At 35.1% G+C, this 26,769-nt stretch overlaps 2 protein-coding genes across 2 annotated transcripts; both read left to right on the top strand.

The window, feature by feature from the left end:
• The first annotated feature begins 332 nt into the window (after positions 1-332).
• Positions 333-7,976, top strand: LOC144836056 (mesenchyme-specific cell surface glycoprotein-like). Its single transcript, XM_078691232.1, has 11 exons — positions 333-579; positions 2,084-2,302; positions 3,076-3,277; positions 3,833-3,974; positions 4,413-4,527; positions 4,854-5,027; positions 5,498-5,563; positions 5,785-6,038; positions 6,288-6,502; positions 7,110-7,210; positions 7,659-7,976. Exons 1-11 carry the CDS (start codon positions 381-383, stop codon positions 7,748-7,750), a joined length of 1,779 nt encoding a protein of 592 aa, XP_078547358.1. The 5' UTR covers positions 333-380; the 3' UTR covers positions 7,751-7,976.
• Positions 7,977-11,002: 3,026 nt separating this feature from the next.
• LOC144836055 (mesenchyme-specific cell surface glycoprotein-like) lies at positions 11,003-26,639 on the top strand. The gene is made up of 12 exons (XM_078691231.1): positions 11,003-11,025; positions 11,600-11,787; positions 19,693-19,917; positions 20,565-20,766; positions 21,527-21,668; positions 21,930-22,044; positions 22,437-22,616; positions 22,768-22,833; positions 23,529-23,785; positions 24,414-24,628; positions 25,581-25,678; positions 25,793-26,639. The coding sequence occupies exons 1-12, from the start codon at positions 11,021-11,023 to the stop codon at positions 25,879-25,881; spliced, it is 1,782 nt and encodes a 593-aa protein (XP_078547357.1). The 5' UTR covers positions 11,003-11,020; the 3' UTR covers positions 25,882-26,639.
• Positions 26,640-26,769: the final 130 nt, after the last annotated feature.

The following is a 26,769-nucleotide window of genomic DNA, read 5'->3' as shown; positions in this document are numbered from 1 at the left end:
CAATGATGTGTTTGTCCTTGATGACTTCACAATCATTGCCATAATAATTCATAATTGATACGTTTTAGTTTTAATATTTCCTTATAAATAAATAATGTATTGATAACGTATTGAAGGTAAAAAGGCTATTTCGTTTAATATTGTTTCCTCGAGTATTGAACACCAATTTATGGATTTCTATTGCTTATAATTCATCATTAGACAATAATGTACATTTTCGACATGTCCGACAAGATTGACCAATCCACGCCTCGGATTGTTATCACACTGACGGAATAAATAAACGCAGCATCCTTCAGGCTGACTGACTGAAAGCCGAATAGGAATTTCATTATAGCAGTCGAGGTTCGTGCTTTTCACGAGATCTATAAAACATAAACATGCCTAGTTCGGGATTTATATTAGGCCTACTCCTTTTGTACGCTGTAATTGTAGACGGAGTATTTCAGTTAAGACCCATATCGACGATTTATATTCCGTCAGGATACGATTCCGATGATTCTCCGAGCTACGAAATCGACGGAGGAGCGATCGAGCAAAGCGCGTATGATAATGTCAACAAATTGGTATATGGTGCAGGTATGTGACAGTGACATTTTACAAACTTGTTGGGCAACGGGAAGCGAGTGAGTGAGTGTGGCCGAGACAGACAGTGGAACTGAAATCCATAGCCATAACATTGGCAAGGGTTCGAGGCTCACTCGCTCCATGGTTCTGGTGGTAGAACAAGTCTTCTCGGATAAGGACTATAAACCGTAGGTCCAGTGTACATCTGGCTCATGTGCACTTTAAAGAACCTAGTACATCTTTCGAGACGAGTAGGGAGTTACCCCGGTGTACTAGTTCATTCATACACACACACACACTGTCGTGGACAGACGTATTGGCGCCGTAGTTGGCTGCCGATGTCACAATGGTATCCTTAGTGGAGCAGTAGCCTTCAACTAAGAAGTTTGCTCCTTAAAATAGAAGAAGAATCTAGGTCCACGTCTTTTGTATCCGCGTAGGTCTATGAGAGCAAACATTCCTCGTCAATGGCGCTCCAAAATAACATATTGATATAGTATTATTAGCGTTTGGATAACAAACAAAAATCCTATATATCGCAATATATACTATCTTAGAATACAGGTTAATTCGTGGTTAACATGTTTGTATTATTCCAATCCCGGAGTTCTCGGTTCAAGCCTTTGACACTGTAACGGGCAATGTGCAAATACAGAACAAATATTCGTTTTAGATTATCAGTATTATTTAAAAAAGTAACCCTTGCTACACACGGTCTTTTCTGCCTTAATATGTGGTTATACTTCGCATGGGAGGAGTAAGTATAAATAGAGATTAAATACCTCGTGTCAACAAGTTTTGCCAACCGAATTGTTTGGTCGAGTGGTAAAGGTACGAGGACTGGGTTCGAGGTCTATCAATAGCATGCTTCTTTTACTGTAAATAGTTGAGAGATTATTATATAGTAGGGTTATGTTAAGTATATGAGTAGATCAGCAATTGCAATTCTTTATGATAGAAAATAATTAAAGTAATGAATTATTCATTATTTATGCCCTAACCTCATAGGAAAAAAAATATGCGGCCCGGCAATGTTTTGTAGATCCGGCCATGGCGGTACACAACAAAGGAGGTTGCGTAGACGTAACAATCGCAAAACATGGCCGTTGAGACGTCAAATTACGGTTATTTTTTGCATTTTTTAGAGTTTATCCTTAAAATTCAGGAAAGTGATATAGCCTAACGTGTGCGGCCCATCAAGAAACATTAGTAGTGTGCCAAATGTGAGCACGTATACCATTCAGCGGTTTCGGAGGACATACGTACAATTACGCGTTGAAGTCGCGTGCTCCTAGGGTGCGATAGTATACAAACCTCTGCAGAGGACCCACCCAACAAAAATCTTCCCGTGAAACGAACGAACAAATTGTTAATGTTTTTTAACTTTTTAACACTCAGCCAACTCTCAAGCGACCCTCGTATTGTCATTCCTTTGACATATACTGATAATAACTGAAACTGTTTATTTCTACAGAAGACTTATCTTCTATATATTTTATTGTGTTCAAATTCGCAGGTTCATCCTTCATACACGTGGTAGATTTCTCCAACGCATCCAACCCAATCATCATAAAGAAGGTCCACACACCAGGAGTTGCTAATGACATCGAGTTATGTGGTGACTTCGTAGCTGTAACTGTTTCTAATGATGATCCATATCAACCAGGGACGGTACTTATATTTAGTTTGTACAACAAGACAGATGACAGTTTCCAAATTGTTCAAAATATAACAGGTTTTGTATCAATATTATTTTGTTCTTCTGACAATCGTTTGCATATGAATTTTAACTTGTAATATTCTACTTTAACTTTAAAATTGTAACAATGTGATGTACTTGTGCGACAATCTTTTATTTTGCTATATTACGGTACCTTATGATTTGTGAATGATTATTATGATTTTACTAAAGTAAAATGTTATGTATATAAATTTAATTATGCTCAAGTGTAGTTATATTTGTATAATTGCTTTGTATGACATGTACTGTGATCATTTACATCTGAATTGGATTTATAATTATACTTAAGTAAAATTAAATTGAACTCAAGTAGAACGATATGTTAGATTGAATTATAATAAAGTTTAATTACATTGTATGTATTTGTATCAATGTACTATGGCCTAACAGCTATCTTTTAATTGTACATATAACTATACTAAATTATATAAAAAGTTAAATTTACTTAAGTTTACTTATCTGTACGGTCTTTTCCAATAAAATGATCGTTTACCTTTGAATTATACATTATATTATACTTAAGTAAAATTACATTTAACTTAAGTAGAATTAAGTTATATTAAATTATACTTGCTGTATGTTTAATCGTATTGTGTTTTCAATATGATCTTCTCCAACTCCATTTGATTATTTACTTCTGAATTGTACTTAAGTAAAATTGTATTTTACGTAAGCGAGATGCTAAGTTATATAGAAGTATACTTAAGTTTATTGTGACGAATAATCGTTCTATATCGAGTATAAATTAATGTATAACTTTTTTAAAGTTGGCAGCGAACCAGACATGTTAAAGTTTACCAAAAACTGCAGGAGAATTGTAGTTGCGAATGAAGGCGAGGCATTTACAAGTACTGGTGGAAATGATATTGTAAACCCCGAAGGATCGCTATCAATTATTACATTCGCTTCAAACGATCTTTCCAAATCTCCAAACATTTCAAATGCAGATTTTCAGAAATTCAATTCAAGGTAGGTATTATTCAAATATTATGCATTAGTATTACACTTTAATAATTATAACTATTGATTTTAAAGCATCATAACGTGCTATGCAATCAATAGTGTATAATGTAGAGATCTCTTGCATAATTATTACCTTTTCCCAATAATCTGAAAGTCGAATGGCTGTGAAAGAGGTCCTTGTCTTTTTAGGCGTGATAGTGCGATGACTCACCTAGAACACACCTAAAATGGCCCGAGGTGTTTCATTCGCAGCACACTTAAATTTGGTAAACTTTCATAAACCAATATACAAATCACACACCTACAGCATCCCTGGATGTGTTGAGGATTGCAATTTGTGGCACACCTGCAATATTTCAAAGACAATTAAGACATGTAGGCCTACATTTAATCGTCTAAAAATTATGACAGACGTCAGACATACCCGATTGATCGTAAGTAAGTATGGAGCGCCGCACTATGGAACGCATAGTGTTTATGGATCGTTGTCTCATATTATAAATACGATACAGAAATAAAGGGAATAAATCTGCACATCTAACTTATTACTCTTTATTGTAGGTCCGACGAGCTCGAGGCGAAGTACGTAAGATATCCGTACAAAGGGTACATTAGCCAACAACAAGATACATTCTCGCAGAACATGGAACCAGAATACATAGCTTTTAGTAGTGATGAATCTAAAGCTTACGTTGCACTTCAGGTACCGTTAATATATTTATTCAGCAGGCATGTCTTTTATCCTCGTATGCCACCGTCGTCGGTCCCCACTAAGGTCCTTCACTAGCAAACTTTACCAAACTTTTGCAACGCCGAGTTTGCCATTTTTTATTAAAACACTCAATTCTGCAGCTGTCACTAGATAGAATATAACTGTCTATCGCAAGTCATCTAAAATGAGTCTCGCTGTATAAAATACTACAGATTATATTACTGGAGGCTTTTATTTTGCCCACTTGCAGATTCAAGAATTGCCTAACTATAGCGAGTAGCGACAGTTCTTAGTAATCCGTGCTTGTGATTGGTCACATTACTTGCATCTTTTGGGATTCCTAAAACAATCAAATTAACAAGAAAAGAGTGAGATTATAGAGTAATTTCACTCTTCCCTGGTTATCAAACGTTCTTTTCTTTTTTATAGGAGAATAATGCCATTGCTATTGTTGATATGGCAACAAGCTCAGTGGAAGAAATTGTCGGCTTGGGGATAAAGTCTTGGAAAGACCTTACGCTAGACGCAAGTGATAAAGATTCAGGTACTAAATGGTTGTCGGAACGCAAAATCAGTCTAAAATGAAAAAAAGACCATCCATGCAAATTATGGTACTACTGTTATGAATATATTGTTCGGATGTGATATGAAATATGATAATTACTAATGTACTCCATGCATGGTGTCTCATTAGCAAAATACAGTAGATCGCCTCCTTTTGGACACCGCATTTAAGCCGAGACCTCCTAAAAGGGGACACTTTCCTGTTAAACGGGTCACGATGTTCAGCAGGAGAAACCTTTATGTTTAGTCATCATGTTTTGTGTCCCTTTAATAGAGGTTCTACTGTAACAAGATTTCTCTTTTTAGGTATCAATATGAAATCATGGCCAGTGTACAGTTTCTATCAGCCAGACAGTATAATTCATTATGAAATTAATGGAGTTGAGTACATCGCGACTGCCAATGAAGGTGATTCGATTACTTACAGAACAGATGACAGTAAATGGGAGGAAGATAAACGAGGAGAAAAATTGGTCAAAGGTCAGATACATCGCAACTGAAATCATTGCTAATGTTATTATTAAGACACCATAAACATGAATTTAATTCAATAGAAAATTACCTCTAGTGCTTTCTGGTATAGTACATACATACATAAAGAAATGTTTGAGTACAAAGCGTATTAACATACAAAGTACTAGTCTTCAATCATTTTTCTGTTTATGATAATAATTTTGAAATTAAATCCTTTTCTTTCTCCTAATATTTTTGAAATTACGCACTAAGGAATCAACGGCTCAATATTTTACACGACATGAATATTCATATTTCCATATGAATATTTATATTTTAACATAAAGTAGTAAACTTTTGTGCATATCTTTAATTTCAATTAATTTCCCATTTTAAGTACTCTTTCTTAAATTAACAAACTAAAGAAAGACAACTTACCATTTCGCATATGAATATTTCCACTATTTTCACAATGTTGGTCATATCCTTTCTTTTAGAGTCGCTGCTTTCTGAAAACATGTCACAAACCGTCAAGATGTATCTGGATAATAAAGATGAACTTGGTAATTATTCTTTTAAAGAAAATTTAATTGAATTATCAAACAATTATCAGGTTTAATAAACTTGCTTAGCAAAAGAATTATTTTAACCTTGTTGAAGTCATTTTACAAAATTACCATTATTTGTTTGTTCTCTTTCTATTTTGTTGGTAAAAATTCTAAATCAGCATAAAAGACATAATTGTGTAGTTCGTGAAATGAATTGAAAATGTCGATGTTTTTAGGTCGTCTGCAGTTCAGTACAGTTGATGGGTTGGACAATGATGGCAAGATTGAAACATTGTTCCACTATGGCGGGCGAAGTTGGTCAATATTTAGAATAAACAATAACAACTTAACCATGGTATACGACAGTGGAGACGAGATTGAAAGTATGATGGCACTAAACTATCCAGACGTGTTTAATGGAGATACTAAACCAGACGACCCAAGTGAAGAAACACCAGAAGATCTCTTTGACTCCAGATCAGATAACAAGGTAACGTGGTACACTGGTGACCTTATTCGGATATTGAAAGTATTCAATACAGGCCGACTCGTTGTACATGACTTTTTTTTCGAGAAATGAAATCGAATTTTATACACATTTCATCAGTAACAATTTACATGGATTGATTGAATATTGATGAAGAGATCGTTCAAATAATGTTTTTCTTTTTTTTAACGCTATGCAGAATATCTGTCCAGAAAATTCTATATTTTTATATTGTAATATACAATGTTTTAGGGACCAGAATGTGAGTCACTGGCATTTGGTGAGATCGATGGAAACAAACTGATATTTGTTGGTAATGATAGGTCATCCTCTATTATGATATACAAGCTAAGCCTAGAAGGACATCCAACTTTCCAATCAATCTTTCGTGCTGGTGGAACTGACGAAACATTCACAGCACTTTTAGAAAAAAGAAATCTTGGGGATTTGGACCCAGAAGATCTAAGGTAAGGCATGGTTACACGTTTACTTTATCACCCCATGACTTGATTCTATTAACCGTGGTTCACACTAGGACGCAACGCAAGGACGTAAGCCGCAACGCAAGCAAATTGACCAATTAAAAGCGACTGATTATTTGAACTGTATACATTATGTAATCGTTCTTAATAATTAAATCATGCATAACGATATAATATATAAAGAGTAACTAGCGCCATCATAATATTCTGGGATTTCTTAAAAGCCTGTTTTTCCATAAAGCTTGGTTCCCACTAGAACGTAACGCAAGGACGTAAACGCAACGCAAGCATTTTAACCAATGACAAGCGAAGTTATAGACAGTTAGCAATCACAAGCGAATAAGCCATCGCTTGTGATTGGTCAATTCACTTGCGTTGCGTTACGTCCTTGCGTTGCGTCGCTAGTGGGAACCACGCTTAAGGCGAATTTATTCTCGTGACACTTCGCTCCAATTTATAATACCAGCAATTTCCATTTGCATCTTTTGCTCATTATTGCACATAATTATCAAGTTACAAGTTATTATACGGCTTTAACTTGCAGTTATTGTCCAATAAATTTTAATTGTTAAATGTCATTATGTTAATTTAGATTCATTCCAAAGGACGAGAGCCCAACTGGTTCAGCAACACTTCTTGTAACTAGTACCGTTAGTGGAACTTTGACACTCTATGAAATTCCGGATGTACAAGGTATTATAAAGCCGACTAGGCGAATTTGTTCGCACACGAATCGAAAGCGTCAGCTTATACGCATGCGTAGATAGGAATTTGGAAGATGGAAACATGAATACGCATGCGTATAAGCTGACGCTTTCGATTCGTGTGCGAACAAATTCGCCTAGTGGAAAATAATACAAGTGTATCACTGTGTTGGCCTTGTTTATACACATAGGCCTATAACATTAATTTCTGGCTGTGTTACTTTATATTTTTACTTTTTATTTAGCGTTTTGCTTATTTTATTTGTATTTCTTGAGAGAGTCCAACTGATTTAGCAACATTGCATGATATTTTGGATGTACAAGATATCTGATACAATTCATTGTGTTGCCATTGTATAAAGATTGTTATTATCGTAATGCTTCAATTCATTTAACAAAAATGGTTTTCTACTTTTTTTCTTTTTTTTCCCCCACAGATACAAATCCTTCTTCAACGTGCCAACTACAAGCAGTCAATTTACTTCTAATAGTCATTCTAGCTGCTATTTCGAAGTTCTTAACTATTTAGTTGCGCGCAATCACCGTAATATTCTCTGACTAAAAGTAAAAAATAACTTGCTTGTTTTTTGGCCTTTTTTTGCAAATTGTAGGCGAGGCCTATGTAATACTGAATCCTGAAATGCTGCTTTATCTATCATAAAATTACAATAGAAACTCTTCTTAAAGATTGGCAAAATACTAGCATAATATCGTAATAATGCAGATATAATAATGCAGTTTTTTAAAAATTTCGAATAAAAGTCTGATAAATTATTTAAGCGTTTGTTTAAGTCATCAGAGTTTGTCATAACAATGAACCTGTTTTATTAATTTCTCATTGAAGAGTAAAGTTGAGCCTTTATCAAGGTTACATTTACATTCACAAATCGATTTCACCATATTTCGCCAATCAAAGCTTAGATAAGGAAAGTCCACGGGTATCCGGACTTCTGGAACCTTACAAGTAGTCACATCACACACCGGTGACGTATACAAATGGTACGCAAATCACATCATATACTGGTGACGTATACAACAGATACGTTGGAAGCGGACATGAAGAGAGGGTGTTCTGAAACCAATCAGACGGCTACAGGAAGTTCTTTGGTTTAATAGTGTCAATTGCAGCTTCTCAATTGCACTATAAAAACAATTTATGTAATATCATTGCCACATACTATCATAAGTCTATGTGAACTAATTTATCCATCGTCTGCTAAAAAAATAATCCATGTAAGTATATGGCATATTACTGTTTTTACTTTTACATAATACTCTTCTCCATGGAATACTGTATTAGGGATGTATTAGAAATTCCTTTGGTAGCGTTTCGGCAGAATTTAGGACAGGCTTATTTTCGAATATTGTTTGCATAGAATAAACTATTTCCTCATATTAATTTCTAAGCTTACGTACATAAAACAAACGAAAAATCAAAGAATTTCTCTATCCCACACTGTTACTTTGGACAAGCTAGGATAGTGTGTTGGTACAAGCAGAAAGTTTACATCTCCCTGGTACAAGCATGGATAAGTATTTCTCTCCGTGGTATAAGCTAATCACAATAATGTTTTTTTTTTCCTAAAAATGAAATGATTAACGTTTTAAATATAGGCATTCTTTTGATAGAGTATTTCAACATAATTTAAGATAGGTCTATGTTACATTATTCGCATGGGTACTGGAAGAAAGAGAATACATTGAGAGGTCAGTCTTTTCACGTAATGCGTTGAGCTAAAGTAGAACATTGTATTACATCTGGAATTAAAATTATTAGATTATAATGCATTTATACAAGTAACAGGCACAGGGGTTCTAATTAATAAGCCAGAACTCACACTAGTCATCTTTTTTTTTCGTCAATGCACTTTAAAGCTCAGGTACAGGCATGAATTTTAAATATAATATCTGGTTAATTGTACATAAATCTGTAATTTGTAACATAAATCAAGACGAAAAAACATAACTTTCTCTTAATATGGTCAAATACAAAATTTGGCAAAATTCTGCCATAAAAACCAGAAAGACTTTTTTTCAGTAGTTAGGTAGTTTAACCTAATGTAATAACATGTCTGGTGACTCCCTAGAAGGTGAAAAAAGATGGTGGATATACGGTGGATAATTTTTTCTATAGCATGAAAATAAAAATCTGAAGTTGAATAAAAATACCAGAAATGTAAAATTCAAGTTATATTACCTATATTTAGTCATCTGATAACATTTTTTACGACACCGTTAATTTTTCATAGCTTTTTAAAAAGCCTCTGTATTTACAAAATTTGTGTACAAAAGAATAGAGATTTTACTGTGTAATTTAAACTATCCCCCCACTGATAAGAAAGTGCTTATTTTCAACAAGCTTGTGTAACACAAATAAAATCGAAAAAATTAAGAAACATAGGGGAAACTATAGATCGATAATTATTGGAATGTATGATCAATAGAAATGTTTTGCCCGCACCTAGCCTTTAAAGCCATGTCTACACTATCAAACTAAAAAAAGTTCCCAAATATGGTAGTGATGTGCCTAAATATGGTAGTAATATGACGTCATCGTGTCCATATATGGTCACATCACATTTTGTTGTCACATAAATTCTGATAGTGTAGGCAGTGTTTAAGACAGTCACATACCTTTTTGTACTGATTATATATTATATATTATTTAGTATTTTCATGTCCAAGATAGGCTTAATTATGTTTATATATATTTTTCTAAATTTGACTTCATTCCATTTGTTTCTCTAAATCATAGAAATATGAAGAAAAGTTAAACTGTTACACTGTACAAGAAACTTGTTTAGTTTCAGTTTCAGTTTAACAACAATTTTGTTTAAGAAGAGAATGTTTCTTTTTTTACCCAATGGATCAACAACAACAAATTTCTCTTCTATGATATCAGGATACAGATGAAAGTATTTCAAGAATTTTGATTATGTATGGAAGAAATAAAAATTAATAAAATAAAGCTGTGACACGCGATGTATTTGTTGATAACACAGCAGCAGTTTATTTGGGAAACTACTGTTCTTTATACACGTTGGCCTAAATGTGTGAGGAAATTCTGTATTAAAAAAAAACCAATTTTATTTCATTTATTTTAATATATCCACAAATCACAGAAAAGAAAATGAATTGCTTGGGATTTACATAACAATAAAAATTGCACAGATCAATATACACATAAAAAGACAAAAACAAATTTACCAATTAGATATAAAAAATATATGGTTGAAGAATTATCTTTAAATTGTCACAATACTGGGAAGAATCCTTTCACAAAACTTAATTGCATTAAATCTATATTTGTCTGCATGATGCAAAAGGTGGAAATGACTGACCTTGGCAATGGTGGAAATGATATCATGCTTTACAATAACCACAGCAACATTGATTTAAGAAGTATCCGTGTACTGTATTATTAAATCATAGTATTATTATCATAATATAACGGAAATGACATTATCATCTACAAAGTAGTTTAGTCAAAAAGGTCAATGACCTTTTGTTAAACAATTGAGATAATAATTCCCTGTAGGAATTCAATCGGTAAAACATGTGTCTTCTTTTATTGTTTTGAGGAATATTGTTAAGCCTATATTGTTTATACCACAAGTAGGCCTAGTTATAGGCCTATATATTATTACTCAGATCTCATCTCTCTCTCTTGGCTCTGGGCTCTTTGATCAAGAACTATAGTCTGCAAACAGTAGTGTTTTACGACAAATAATTTTGTAACGATACTATAATACACTGTCTTAAACACGTTGTGTACTAAAGGATTTGAAACTTTCAAGTAATGAGGTGAGTGAAGTTTCATGTTGGTGATCATCAGATGACATTAGTAGCCCCCTAACTTAGCAGTTGTGAGGAAACAGGCAACTTTCGACATGAGGCGTCATGTGGTCATCAGTGACTTGTGGTCATGTAGTTAAAACAAAATTGTCTCTTTTAACGCATTTTGAAATTATGTGAGCTTTCGTTTTCACATGTTGCAGCTCGAGTAAAATGCCATTCTCCGCACGCTCAAACAAAAATGGGCATGAGCATAATTACTTTACATGCTGCCATGCGCGTAATCGAGGATAAGGGTTGGTGAAATCTTTTGATTTCATTTGTCCATTACAAGATCTAGAAAGCTTTTATTGTGGACAACAGCGCCCCCAATTCCCTTTTATGAACATCCCCCTCCCACCACCTATATTTGTACAAAGCTCCCTATAATAGACAAATTTCACTAACCTTATAATATTGTAATTGAGTGGCGTATCTTGAACACGTAAACTCCATAATTGTCGGGAAATCCAATAATAATAATAATAAGGTTAATCATCAATAATTATAAACTAATATTCCTTTTATATTTTTTCTGATCTAGAATGATGTTCTTAATCTTACATTTTCTAACTACATTATGCATTACGTCATTGGTTGACAGTGCCTTCGTCTTAAACCCAATATCAACAGCGTACCTACATTACGATCTCCCGAACCTATCTGGATTCGATCGAGGCGCTGCCGAGATTAGTGCGTTTGACCCAGACACCAAATATGTCTATACAGTGGGTAAGTCAACAATGCTAAATTACAATAACATATGTTCCATATTAAAAAAAAAATAATAAGGCTAAACGCCATGGCACATTTAAAGCTTACTTCTAAGCTTAAGTCTTCAGTAAAAAAAGCCCCTTTTAGTTAGGAGCGTTGAAGGAGGTCTTTCCCGTTCCCCGAAAAAAGCCAAACATTCAGCAGGAGCTGTGATCTTCCAATTCCACGACACCATAAATAAACTATTATTAATAATTTATAGTTCTGAAATATGTATTATTTCTATTAGAGGTGTCATCTTCATTTTTTAAAAGGGTTACCGGTACTTATTAACAGCGCCGCCAACTAGTGTTTACCGGAATATTATGCGTACTCTCTAAATCTTGTGTACAGAGAGTCCGTTACTCATAATATAAAATGTCAGTCAATTCATCATGCTATCATCAAAATAAATACGGAACGCAGCTTGGTGGCAGTAAAAGGTCCGGTGACCGTACCAATAAGACAAATTGCATCATCATGTGTCATCACTTAGCAACAACTTAACGAATTCCTGGATTCTGTTTGTTTTCATAATATCCGAAGCATCTACAAGATTTGTTGTCCAAATAATTGCACATTTATTAACAATCTACAGGTGTGGTTAAGAGACAAACAACCTCTTCGTAACGTCGGGTTAATATTGCATAAAGGCCAATTTACACTAGGGCGATAACGATCGACGATGAATAGAAAAATATGCATTTTTCATACCTGAAACAAGGAAGTTTAAAAAGTTTTCATCCTAGAACTATAGGATAACCATCTATGCTGCCTTTGATGAAAATGATATTTTCACACACTAATCAAATGACGTCATGATTGGTAAGAGTAATAATATCGTGACAATACAACGATTTAAAGACAGCATGAATGTTCTAGAACAAAAATTTCTAATTTATTTTGTTTTATGCAAGAAAAATGTATGTTTATCTATTTATCGTCGATCGTAAATGGGCCTTTATAGGCCAATTTACACAGAAGAGCGGTACAATCGGTAACGGCAAGCGGAAAATATAGAATCTATGATGATTTACACGGAGCCGGCGGACGGTTGAGCGGAAAGCCTCTCAGTATAGATACAGATTCTTCTACGTGGGACAAGCACGAGGTTTTCTTACCGTTCGCTTAAATACAAGTATTCCTCCAGTATGACAAGCGACAACTTGATTGATCCATGTGATTTGTTAAATTACTTTCGCAAAAAATTATTATTAATTATTATTAAAAATTATCATCTTTGAACTAAAGGATAACCTGTCTTCAATAAAAAAAAATTACAAATCTAATATAATGACGTCATGATCAATACGGACAATAAAATCGTTGCATCGTAACGATTTTATTGCCTTTACCATGGTGAATAACTTATGTTCTTCACTGATCAACATGACGTCATTTGATTGGATTTTTACCATTTTATTTTCATAAAAGAGAGTATGGTTATTCTAGTTCTAAGAAGAAAAATATTTTGTAATTTATGTTGTTTTCTTTAGAAAAATGTGTACTTTATCTATTTACTTACCGCGTCCGTCTAAACGAGCCTTTAGGTAATTTAACCAATCACGACGCGATTGATCATCATCCATCGCAACGTCCTAGTGGAAACCAATCTTTATTACTATAAGACCTCCATCGTGAATATTGTACTTGGCACAAAAATGACCAAACGGTTGAAAGACTGTTCAAATAACCTTTTCATTATAAATTCGTTCGTAAGAAAATGCTAGGCCTACAGTACAAATAAGTTGAGGCTCAACATTGTCTCCCTTAGTTTTTTTATTATGAAACTTTCTACACTTTATACAGTTTTAAATGTGTAAATTCTCTATTCTATTATTAAAATTACTATATTTTAAAAGTACATAATATGATTTCTGCAATTAATTAGTTTGATGGCGACAACAATTTTGGTGTGCGTGAAACTCCATCTATAATGACAAATACTGGGTGATCTAAAAGAATAAAACAGGGAAAATTATAAATATTGTGGGTATTAATAACATCGGTCGATCAATTAAAATAAGGGTCAGTGTCGAAAATCAATTAAAATCAATTGGATTCAATAAATATGTAATCGATTCAATTATTCATTTAATCAGTTCAACAGTATTGATAACAGTATTGATAAGGTGATGATACTCCGTCATATCAATGTGATTCTATATGTAATCGATTTAGTTATTCGTTTGCCCGACAAACATTGTTTTTAATGTTCTCTTTTGTTGGCACTTCAACGAATTGTGAATTTCTCCGTTCCCCCTTCTGCCGAGAAAACACACACTTTGTAATCATTTATGTTTAAAATTTGATTTTTTTATTCTTTTCCTACTTTTCAACACTTTAAAAAAAATAATACGTAGGCCTATACGCTTAACAAATACAAATATAAATTTAAAAAAATAAAAAATAATCGACATCGTTAAACATATTTTTTTAATAGTGTTCGATTTTATTACGTAATGTTTATTTATCTTGTACGATTGAAACAAATAAAAGAAATGAATGAATTATATAATCAAATATAAAACTATAATCTTCTTTACCTGTATTTGTCTGTAGCGTCGGCTTTACTTCTTTGTCCGCTCCTTCCAATTTAATTGTAATTTTTGCGTTATCTGCGGATGATTTTTCTAAGAGAAATAGAAAACGGACACATTAATAGGCCTACATTCTTACGCGCGCGTCCACGAGGACATATTTATTTTTACTGCTAGAAGTCTAGTACTTAATTAATTAATCTAGCAAAAGACTTCAAACTGTGCGGTTTCTTTGACGGTAATGATAACCTCCACTAAGGGATGTAATCGAAAAAACTGCTAAAGTATAATATTATATAAATATATCTAATTTCAAATAAATTTACAAAACTTCCTCTTCAAATTATAATGATTTGCTTTTCGGACAGTTGAGATTTATTAAAAATTAGACCTTCCTAAATTCGTTTTTGCCATTTAAATTAAAATGACATTTTTTACAGTATAAATTGTGCTAAATTGTCAATAACGAATTATCTAACTCAACTTAATTAGTAAACAGGATTTAATTTGGGGATAAAAATCATTACTGAACGTGTGTATAAACTTTCTAAACGATTGGACGGACTCTAGAAGTTACACAGGATTTATTGAAATGTGCCCTTACGCACATTTGTATATAAATATAATATACCTATCATTAAGTTATTGTTAAAATGTAATGGTATAACTAAAATTATAGGCATCCTATAAATAAATGTCTTTAAAGCTTCTTGGTAAAACTTACCATTATCGTACGGTTTTGGTCTGAGAGGTCCGGCCATACTAACAGCCACGATCATCAGAATAACCAGTAAAACACCAAAGGTGCAGAGCAACAAATTCACTTTTTGTCTCTGTTTAAAAGTTTTCTTATTTTTTTCTTCAATTTCCTTCCCAATTTCTTTTACAATCTCCTCCATTTTTTCCACATCCTTGGAGGTTCCCGGTGATGAATCCATGATTTTTTTTCCTGAGGCAGGTGGTTGTGTCCGTCTATGCAGTGGAAGATGTTATGAGCGGATCTTCTTTCCAATCTAAGAATTTATACGGCGTGTTTAAGTTGTATCATAAACATGTTAGGCCGCTTATGATCCGGCACGCACGACAGTGGTTTAAAGAGCAAGTCAGTGGGTTTACGAAAATGTTAGATAAGCAAAAAATAAAGTCTTGCTAATTGCATTCATTTGAAAACAGCCGCAGACAATTAACTGAAATTTGAGTAAATATCTACATTATCAAATTATGATATATAAAATGCATAACTGTATGAATTGAATGCATGAGGCCGTTTGACTTAAATGCATAAAAAAAGGCCTAATGAAGGTGGTGGTATCTTAAACATAAACGCGCACTCATAATCATAATATAAAATATGAGGTTACCGGTTCGAATCAAATCGAAACAATCTTCTAATACACAACACAAATAAAATGTTTGTTAGGCCTAATAGTTTATTCTGGATTCAATTATGATAAGATCATGTTCCGAAAAAAAAAGGAATCTTTATAATTTAAATTAATTTGTTGTTTCATATATGATGAAATAGTTCTGAAACCGGCTCCAAAATTGAATCGTGTACGGGTCCCGTGTGAATAGTATATTGAGTCCCGTCCTGTGATAACATTTGTTCAAGGCCTATAACGCATTGCCTATACTTTTACAATAAATTACGACCTTTAATCACTTATGAAATACGTTTACTTTATAAAGCATGTGATTACAGAGAAATAATAAATTAAACATTTGCAAAAATATCGATTAATCAAAATACTGTATAACATCCGCCCTCTACAATAATCAAACTTTGTTATAATAATACTAATAAACTTTCTACAGAAAATATAAAGTTTGTTTATCATTTGTTTACTACTACCCATGGGGCATCCGCATTCTAAAGACAAAATTAATGATAACTAAAATAGAATCGACCTTTTTCATTTTCGTATTTCTTTCGTTCATTCTGAATATAAATGTTTTTTACTTACTTTCCATCGGCATTGAATTAAACGTCTTTGTCAAAATCACATGCACAGTTGATATGAAATTAGTACAGCCGTCCGGCCAAGTACAGCATTCAAGCAAAAGTTGGACTCGCGAGCTTAAACTTATCTGTATTTGATAGACTTTCGACGCGCGCGTACTCTTGGATTGTTGGCAATTTAAATATTTAAAACACTAAAGTTAAATCATTGATGGCATGGTATTTTACTGATCATTGCAGGGTAAAAGTCGTTATATTTTATGCAGTCGTGGAGTAAAACGAATTATTGGTAATAAAAATCACGGATGTTTTTGTCGTGGTTGTCGCAAATTGTTGAATAGGCCTACTGATAACAGTAAATGTTTTTTTATAACTGTACTAAGAAAATGTGACGGATTAAATGACGTTTTAATGAACATGATGGAATTTAAAATGTTTCCTTTGTCCCCAGTGTTGAATGATGATGCTTTGGTAAACATTCTGTGGTCAGACAAACCATAAAAAGATAAATGTTGGTATAGACCATCCATGATACAAAAAGCAAGTATCTTAAAATAATAATAACAAAAATATCGGCAAAACAATACTCTTTTATTTTAATTTTATTTATTTATTATTAGTTATAGACATAATAATAAGTTTTTTAGAAAAGTACGACTTCAGATAATACCAAAAATAAAAGTAAATAGAATAAATAAAAAGTTTAAAAGAAAAATTTAAAAGGTGGCCTAAAAGCTGGAGAAGGCAAGTCATGGACATGATGGAAAAATGGGGTGGTAAAAAGCTAGCAAAGAAGGGATAGCGTGTTACCGATGAATAAAATGTATGATTGTTTATTATTGTACATAAGGCCCTGCTGGAAATAATACAGTTTAAACTATTAAACAACACAGGACACCTGCATTCATCGCAGGGGTAAACTAGTAAACTTTATATCCTTGCATTTAACAAAACAGAAGGAATAGATAGTTATTTTAATAGTAAAAACCCACATAAAAATACACATAATGTTCTGAAAAGTCGGTAGGCCTACAGAAACTCATAACTTTTATAAAAGGTCCTTTAAGTTCTCCAAACAAACGATCCGGCAACGTTAAAACTAATTTGAAAGTATATAACAACATCTTTCTCTAAGATTACACAAAATAGCTACAAGAAAAACCTGTTTTTTATTGCAACTGATTTCTCTTATAAGATCAAAAGTTCGAAAAACCCATTTTCCTTGAGACTATATTACATAAATATTTAAATATTATCTGCTGTAGATTATTTCTTCAATGCTTATAGTTATATAGCAAAATAACAAGTATCTGCCTGTCAAACTTTACTATGTGTGAAATACTAGCTATTTGAGTGATGGATTTGACCCATAGAAATAAAATTTCACCTGTGGACGATCGCCAGGCCGATGCTAGTTTACGCATCTCTCATCACTGATGGTAAGAGCTGCACGAACGAACTTAAAACGCATGTAGGCGGTAAGAAAGTTTGCAGAATTATAAGCAAATATAGGTATACAGTATATCGCAACTTAAAATGAATTGCATATGGCTTAATCGTTTTCCATTTACCGGCAATAAAGTGTGTAGTATGTTATCTTGGGTTGTAAACAAAATACCCATAGTTAGAAAATAACACTAAAAAAATAAAGCATAGCAAGGGGCAAGTACGGTAGATTGTGTAGTTATAATAGTTATACAAATAATGAATGGGGAGAATATTTCATGAACAATTAGTCGGCTGCTTCAATCTTGAATCTGATTTCAAAGGCCAGGCCATTCAAAAAGGCAGTCTAGAAATTTGAATAGATACAGCAGGCACCAGTTTCTCGCTCTCGAAAGGTTTACTATGTGTCAGTTGAATTATTAACATTACCATTTAAACGCAACGTAACTACGTGGCGCAACGCGTGTGAGTTGATCAATCTCAAAAGAGAAACGGCGTTCTTGTGGAAACTAAGCTTTACGGTGGTCACGTCTTTCCTTGCGTTGCATCTCATGTAAACCAACCTTTAATGTCTCATTATAATGTTCTTCGTTTACGTATAGGATGAAATATTTCAATGGTAAAATAACAAGTGAAAGGTAAAAGTCATTTGTGTCGAACATTCAAACTTTCCGGTATTTCAAGTCACATTACTAACGAGATTCGAATCCATCATTCCTAATTGTACAACTGGCATTAGTTGCGTATGATTAGGAGACGCTCAACCTCAACGAGTTTTTCGCCATTCTTCAATCGGTTTGGAAACATGAATATGTTTTCTTTTTGTTTAATTGCTTGTTCTTAGATTAAAAAGGTTCTATTACACGTTCAGCTTTTGTAATTGGTCAACTCACTTACGTGATCGTTAGGTTGGGTCCAAGTGAGAACCAATCATTTAGTTTGACCAATCACGACGCGATGGGTCATCCGAACTGTCGCTTTTGATTCACTCACGTGCGTTGTGCCTAGGTCGTTACGTAAGTGGGAACCAAGCTTAAAGGGACCAAGCGGTAAGATGAACGTCCTCTTCGATTATCTCTGAAATAGGTCCGTTTGTTGATAATTTGAAGATTTACAACCCCCGTAGTAATAACATGCAGTAAATAATACCGTTGATTTGTAACTCGTTGTACCTCATTGGTAGTAAATAAAACCATAGATTTCAATACCTCGTTTATCAATTGTACACGATGATGCTTTCAAGGGTATTGAACCTGTGCATTACTGTTATCTTTTCCATCAAGTGAAATAACACATGACGAAATACAAAGTTACACTCTCTATCAATCAAGAATATAACACATTGAGGCTGCAAATGTTCCATATAAAGACAAAAAAAACAAGAAATAAATATCTTATGGTTAGAAATCACTTGAGTACTAGCGGAACGCGTATTAAGTGGACACCTTCGGGGATAAATCTACGTGTCTTAAGACCAATTTACACACGAGCGGTACGGTATGCTGAAAACTGCGAGCTTGTCCCACGTAGAATCTGTGTCTATCCTGAGCGGAAACCGCCCGTCCGCTCCACGTTGTGTACAGTAAATGGTCATAGGAATAACATAGATTCTATAAATTGGCCTTTAATGCTATCCTTACATAGGGATCTGCCGCAGTGTTGAAACTTGTATACCCTTCATTCGTTTCACAGGAGGAACGTGTCCACAGGTGCGTCTGTCACCTGAATAAGTGTCCCCTGAATAGAGTGTTCCAAATGGTTACAAGATAATATTGTTTCATCGTTCGTTTCGCTGGAAAGTGTCCCTCTGGTAGGGGTGTCCCCAGAATGGGTGTCCTCTGAATGTGTGTCCCCCGCTTTTATTTAACTAGTGTTTGCCTGCATTTTAAGTAGTACATTTGTATAAATATTACATTGCTACACATTGTACTTTTGTAGGCGACAAACTTTTCCAAGTTGTTGATTTCTCCACACCACCGAAGGCGTCGATAATATACACAACATCACTAACTGGTAAAGGTACCCACATTGAGTTATGCAATGAATATGCAGCCGTTGCTATGAAGGCTTCTTCAGACAATCCGTCAGAAGCAGGGAACGTTGCAATATTTAGTCTCTCTCTTGCCTCTCAGCTTATTATTGAACAGTATAACGATATAGAAGGTTAGTTCTAAGAAATCCTTTACATATTAATATGAAGATCAAAGCAATCTAACAACAGGACACTGAGCTCGCCTTGCCAAGATAGAAATAAGAACTCGTAACGGTCCTTTGATCTAATGTTTGGCTGCGATAAATACCAACAGTACTGTACTATATCTCCGCGGCGCGCGGCGTTTGTCAGGCGTGGGACTGGTCGTGTCGCAGCCACAGAAACCCATTGATACCCAGAGCTCAGCATTATGTTGTTAGATTGCATTGGTATGATTAAAGGATTATGGTAACGGTACCATACTACAAAAAAATTGGTATTCATATTTTTGTTTATGTAAATGCAGTGTTAGTATGGCAAAGGTAAATTAGAAGAAGACATTGATGCAAATCTGTCATAGCAAAACGTCATAGATGACATACAACGTACATACATTGAGATAAAAAGAAATGATTTGATAAAATAAAGCTTAATTTTGCGTCTAAAAACGGCACTATTTCGATTTGCAGTTTGATAATCCAGGACCTATAACATTTCTGAAAACTAAAGTAGACTAAACATAAAAAATGTTCTTGAGATCTATCTTTAGGACAAGGACTGGGCATTATTAATAATCAATGTGCCTTCAAATGATGAATTCAATAATTTATGTTTACAGTTGGGCCTGAACCATCGATGCTTACGTTCACCGAGAATTGCCGAACATTACTCGTGGCCAACGAAGGAGGTGCCGATGAGAGTGCCGATGGTACAACTATTGTAGACCCAGAGGGCACAATAACGATAATCCGTTTTCCAACTAACGATCTTTCGCAAAGACCAGATACAAAAACTGTTAACTTCAACGAATTTGATTCAGAGTAGGTATTATAGTAGTCTGGGTTCCAGACGGAGTTTTGGCTCAATATTATTAATAAGATAAATATTTTGGCACATATGGCGTTTCATACGTATACTACTTAAGCTTGTAAAAACTTCAGACAAACATCGAAAAGCCTCGAAATAACTACAGACTGGGGAAAGTCTAGTGTTATAGCAGAACCCCTATTATTAAGGGGACGTCTTCAAGATCCAGGGATGTCCTCTAAATAGTTAATCATCGTGGTAAAACACTATTGACCTTCTTTTGTGTCAAAGGTGCTCCCATAAATAGATTCCAATGAGAATAAGATGATGATAATAACGACGATGAGGAACACAGCGCGCGCAAAAAAGTACAATGAAACAACAGCAATAAAACGTACGACGTGAATGACAATGAGGACACGAATAAATTCCACGAGATTAAAGCTTAGTTCCCACCAGGACGCAATGCAAGGACGTAGACGCAATGTAAGCGAGTTGAACCAACGATAAGCGACAGACAGAATAATCCATCGCTTGCGTTGTTCGTACGTCATTGCGTTGCGTCCTAATGGGAACAATACTTAAGATGATGATGGCATAGACGACGACCGAAGATGCGCAAAGAGCAAATAAAACATACGAAACGAAATAACTGGGTATAGAGAACGCGAAAAGTACAACGTAAAATAATTCAATCAATGTATAATTAAGAAATGGTGATATCTTTTATCATAAATTGTACAATAATTATTAAACGGAGTTTCTTATTTCCAGGAGTGCTGAGTACGAATCTAAAGGTGTTCGTATACCATACAAAGGCGCCCTCAGCAGTGGCACAACAACATTCTCGCAAAGCATGGAGCCAGAATATATAACACTGAATTCAGATGAGAGTCTCGCTTATGTCACATTACAGGTAAGACTGCACGTTAAACCGCTTTTTGGTCATAAGATCTGGAGTTGAACGAGAATGTAGACTTTGAGACGTAGTGAGTGGCGTTGCCAACGTCACTGACATAAGGGCGTACTCTATTATACGTGTGAACTTAATATTTGTAAAAGGATAAATATGTTGGCACATTTGGTGTTTCATACGTATTCTGACAAAAATCGTCTAGTGTGAACATAAAATGTTATCAAATGTACCTAAACTATTTCCAATATAAATTTAAATTAGGAAAACAACGCCATAGCAGTCATCGACATAGCGCTTGGTGAAGTTGTCGAGATATATCCCATGGGGCAAAAGGATTGGAGTCAACTTACATTTGATTCAAGCGACACAGACTTAGGTAAGATATTTTGTTAAACAGAGTTTATTGCGCATGGTATAATGAAGGTAATCTAACATCAAGATACTGAGATCCAGAGATCACAGGGGTTTTCTGTGGCTGCGACACGATCAGCACCGCGCGGCGCGGAGAATATGAACATAGTACAGTACTGTTGGTATTTGCCGAAGCCAGACGTAAGATCAAAAGACTGTAACGAGTTCATAGCAAGGCGAGCTCAGTGTCCTGTTGCCTTGATTGCCTTGGTATAATCATGGGCAGCGGCAATTATATTAAATTTTCGGTTACGTTTACGCGAACCACCTAACTCGTCATAATATAAGACAAATCTATAGTTATTATAGACACAACATAATACTACTCGACAAAAAACATTACTTTATTCATTTCAGAAATTAATTTGCGGTCCTGGCCGCTATTCAGCTTGTATCAGCCAGACGTTGCCTTGTATTTTAAAATGAACGGAGAAGAATATTTAGCAATGGTTAACGAAGGCAAAGTTGTCGATTACGAAACGTCAGCGAATAACGCAACCTGGACGGAATCTATACGTGGAAACATGATACTAGCGGGTAGGTTGGTCCGATTTACACAATTTAATAGTGTGTCGAGCGCAACTGTGAATAGGCCTATGGAATGGTCGTTTCGTTTTCTATGATAGAGAATGAAAAATCGGATCCCTACCTAGGTGATTATCCCTTTTTATTTATTTTTTTATTTCAGAGAGTTTATTGGCAGATGGTATATCTAAAGATGTTCGAGATGCTTTGCTAGATAACAACAAACTCGGTAAGCAACACAAATTTGTCTGTAAATGTAAAGTTGAATCTTCGTTCAAATCGAACCGAGGAATAAGAAACTCGTTTGATGTGATTTGATTGTGATAAATCGAGTGTTCTGTCAATCTCAGTGAGGCCTATCTACACCTACTCATTGTATCTTTTTTTTTTAAATTCAACAACATTTATTTAACATCAACAGACAGTTTACATTGTTTATGATCAAGACACACAGAAGCCAAAGTGGCATGTCTTTGTAGTCACCAAGGATAAAACATAAAACATAGACGGACGCATTACAATTACAAAAAAAATGACATTTTGAGACAGAAAATGGAAAAAAACAAAGTGAGATCAAGCAAAATAGTTACAACCCCATGCAGTGTACCCCTCCAATTTGGACCACCGTCGGATTTCAGAGATCTCGCTTCTGATGTCTACGGCTGACTTTGGCAGCCAGCCGCAGCCGCCAGTCAGTCCTGGACATCCCCGGCGTCCATTTAGGCTGTACAGTGTGTGTACACCGATTGGATGAGGAGTGGACTGGTCCACAATTGGAGGGGTCATGCGTCTTAGGCGTTAAATCTTGCTAACAGTGACTTTGTTATACCCAATTCAAGGCAACAAAATCATGTTACGTCATAATGATTAATTGTGCGCATGCGGGGACATAGAAAGTATGTTATGTATTTTATCGTTTGTTAGGTCGTCTCCAATTCAGCAGAGTTGACGGTCTCGACCAACTGGGACAAATTGAAAAGCTTCATTTTTACGGTGGACGGGGCTGGTCAATTGTCCGAGTCAAAGATATGAGCCGAGTTTATGATAGTGGTGACGAGCTTGAAAGAAAACATGCGGAGCTTTTAGCCGATGTCTTCAACGCAGACTCTTCACCAGACTCTGCTGCCGACTATGACATCATAAAGCCATCGCATCTTAAAGATATGAAGTCTGATGATACGGTAAATAAGGAGCTTTCTTTAGTTATGTCATGGTGATTCATTGTGCGCATGCGGAAACATTGGAAAGGCTACAAGCTATATTACTCAAAAGTTTCAATATGCGTAGATCGTGGGTTGTACTGTTGTGGTATTTGTCGCAGCCAGACATAAGATCAAAGGAATGTTACGGTACTAGTTCCTATCTTGGCAAGGCGAGCTCAGTGTCCTGTCCAACTACGGCTGCGTAGAAAAACAATCGAAAACAGTTATGATATAAGATCGTGTAGCGGCAATATATAACATTCAGTTGTGATAGATTCTGAAACTCAGCGCCATGTTCTTAAATTATGGTCGCTAAAAATACCGATTAATTGTTTGTAGTTTCAATTAAACGACCAAAAATCGTAATGAACAGCTGCGTATAAGAAAACAATAAAATATCGTGTAGTGGCACGGCGTTAATATTTGGTTGTGATAGATTCCGATACAACGCCAAGTTCGGAAATTATGATAGTCGCTTCTACCACATCACAATGCCGACTAAACTGTAAGCTTTCTTCCTCTAGTATTTCTACGACTTTTTAACCCTTGTGTTAAACAATATCTAGAAAATGAAATTAGCTTTTAATATAAAATTTGTATTTTAAAGGGACCCGAGTGCGAGTCTATAGTCATCGGAGATATAGACGGCAAGAAGCTATTCTTTATTGGTGTGGAAGGTTCATCTAGCATTGCTATCTACAGCATGGATTCTAGTCTTCAACCACAATTTGAATCTCTCTATAGAGCCGGCAAAATAGATGCAAGTTTTAAGTCAGTTTACGAACAAGGAAAAGCTGGGGATTTAGACCCAGAGGGGTTAAGGTGCGAGTTTTTATAGAAATCATATACATGCATATCATACATACACACTGACACTGAGAACCAAGCTTAAGCTTAAGATTACGCAATACAGCACTTTGCGTCAATACGTCGCTGCGTTGCGTTCTAGTATATAAGCTTGGTTCCCACTAGCGACGCAACGTAACGCAATCTACGCAACGTAAGCAAATGCCCTTCTTAAGCGTGGTTCCCACTAGCGACGCAACGCAAGGACGTAACGCAACGCAAGTGAATTGACCAATCACAAGCTATGGCTTATTCGCTTGTGTTATAACTTCGCTTGTCATTGGGTTTACGTCCTTGCGTTACGTTCTCTTGTGTTTGTCCCGTCTGCGTGAAATCAAACCTGCGATGTTTGCAGCACTATTGTATCGTCGGTTCCCACTTGCTATTACGCAATACAGCACTTTGCGTCGATACATCATTGCGTTCCTAGTGGGAACCACGCTTTAAAGCTTGGTTCCCACTAGGAAGCAACGCAAGGATGTAGACGCAACGCAAACGAGTTGACAAATGACAAGCGACAGTCGAATAAATTCATCGTTTGTGATTGGTCAAATGCCTAAAGCTTGGTTCCCACTAGAACGTAACGCAAGGACGTAAACGCAACGCAAGCGTTTTAACCAATGACAAGCGAAGTTATAGACAGTTAGCAATCACAAGCGAATAAGCCATCGCTTGTGATTGGTCAATTCACTTGCGTTGCGTTACGTCCTTGCGTTGCGTCGCTAGTGGGAACCACGCTTTACATTGCGTTACGTCGTTGTGTTGCGTCTCTAGTGGGAACCAAGCATTAGGGGACACTTTCCATAACACAAATTATTGATGGAATATATATTTACACTCGGCCAACCTCAAGGAGTCCTACTGTAGTATAATACACAAGGGCGCAAATCACTCATCATTCGTTAATATTATTTTTTTTTTTACCTAGATTTATTTCAGCTGAAGATAGTCCAACTGGCAAACCATCTTTATTAGTTACAGGAACAGTCAGTGGAACTGTGTCACTTTATGAAATCATTGACCAAGGTATCTTTTGTTTCAATGTTTTAAAACCAATATAAAACAATTCTTATTGAATTAATATGCTAATACTTTAAGTTCCAAGATTGTTTGATATGCTTTATTTATTTTTAAATATAGGTAATGGAGGCACATCAACGTATCAAACATCAGCGTGGCTTTTGATTGGAATGACGATTCTGTCAATGTTCATAAAAAGCCAATCATAAACTTGTATTCAAGTTCAGGGTAATTGTACTGCAAGGGGTGTATGTTACAGTTGGTGGCACGAGGGTATGCCAAACGGAGGGGTTAAATTGCCAAACAGGGGGCCTAGCTGCTTGACACAAGAAGCCTACAAATTATCTCATTTAAGCCTGTTTCAGTTGCAATAGTCTGATTAGTAGTACTCGACTAAAGCTCTGTCTACACTATCAAACTAGTTTGACAAAAATAGTGTGATGTGCCCAAACATGGTAGTGATATGCCCAAATATGGTAGTGATATGACATCATCATGTCTATATATGGGCACATCACATTTTGTTGTTACATAAAGTTTGATAGTGCAGACAGAGCTTAAGAATATAATTAACCAAAGCATACAAATAGGTATGCTAAATATTTACATACTTTTAAACAGGGTAAATCGGAGGGTATAAGAATAAGAATTGGGGATAATGATGTGGCCAAATATGATAGTGATATGCCCAAATATGGTAGTGATATGTCTATATATGGGCACATCAAAGAAATATGAACAGGGTAAATTGTGATTAAAGGGAGGTGGTTTGCTCAATGAATTAGGAAATAGGTATCCAATATATAAAGCTGTGTCTACACTATCAAACATATGTGACAAAAAAATGTGATGTGCTCATATATGGACATGATGATGTCATATCACTACCATATTTGGGCACATCACACCTTTTTTTGTCAAACTAGTTTGATAGTGTAGACAGAGATTTTCGAGTTATAATACAGTACAGTTTTAATAGAACAATCTTTTAAATTTCAAAAGTATAAGATTGAGGATGAGTGGAATAATGAGAGCAAATTATTTTAAAAGTACTAAAAGCATGTTAGTATTAGTCTATGAGATAGGCTTAATATTTG

Source organism: Antedon bifida, chromosome 2 (assembly GCF_963402885.1).
Source record: "Antedon bifida chromosome 2, ecAntBifi1.1, whole genome shotgun sequence".
Lineage (NCBI taxonomy): Eukaryota > Metazoa > Echinodermata > Crinoidea > Comatulida > Antedonidae > Antedon > Antedon bifida.
Note: the sequence above shows the minus strand (reverse complement) of the source record. Positions and strands in the feature narration are given on the sequence as shown.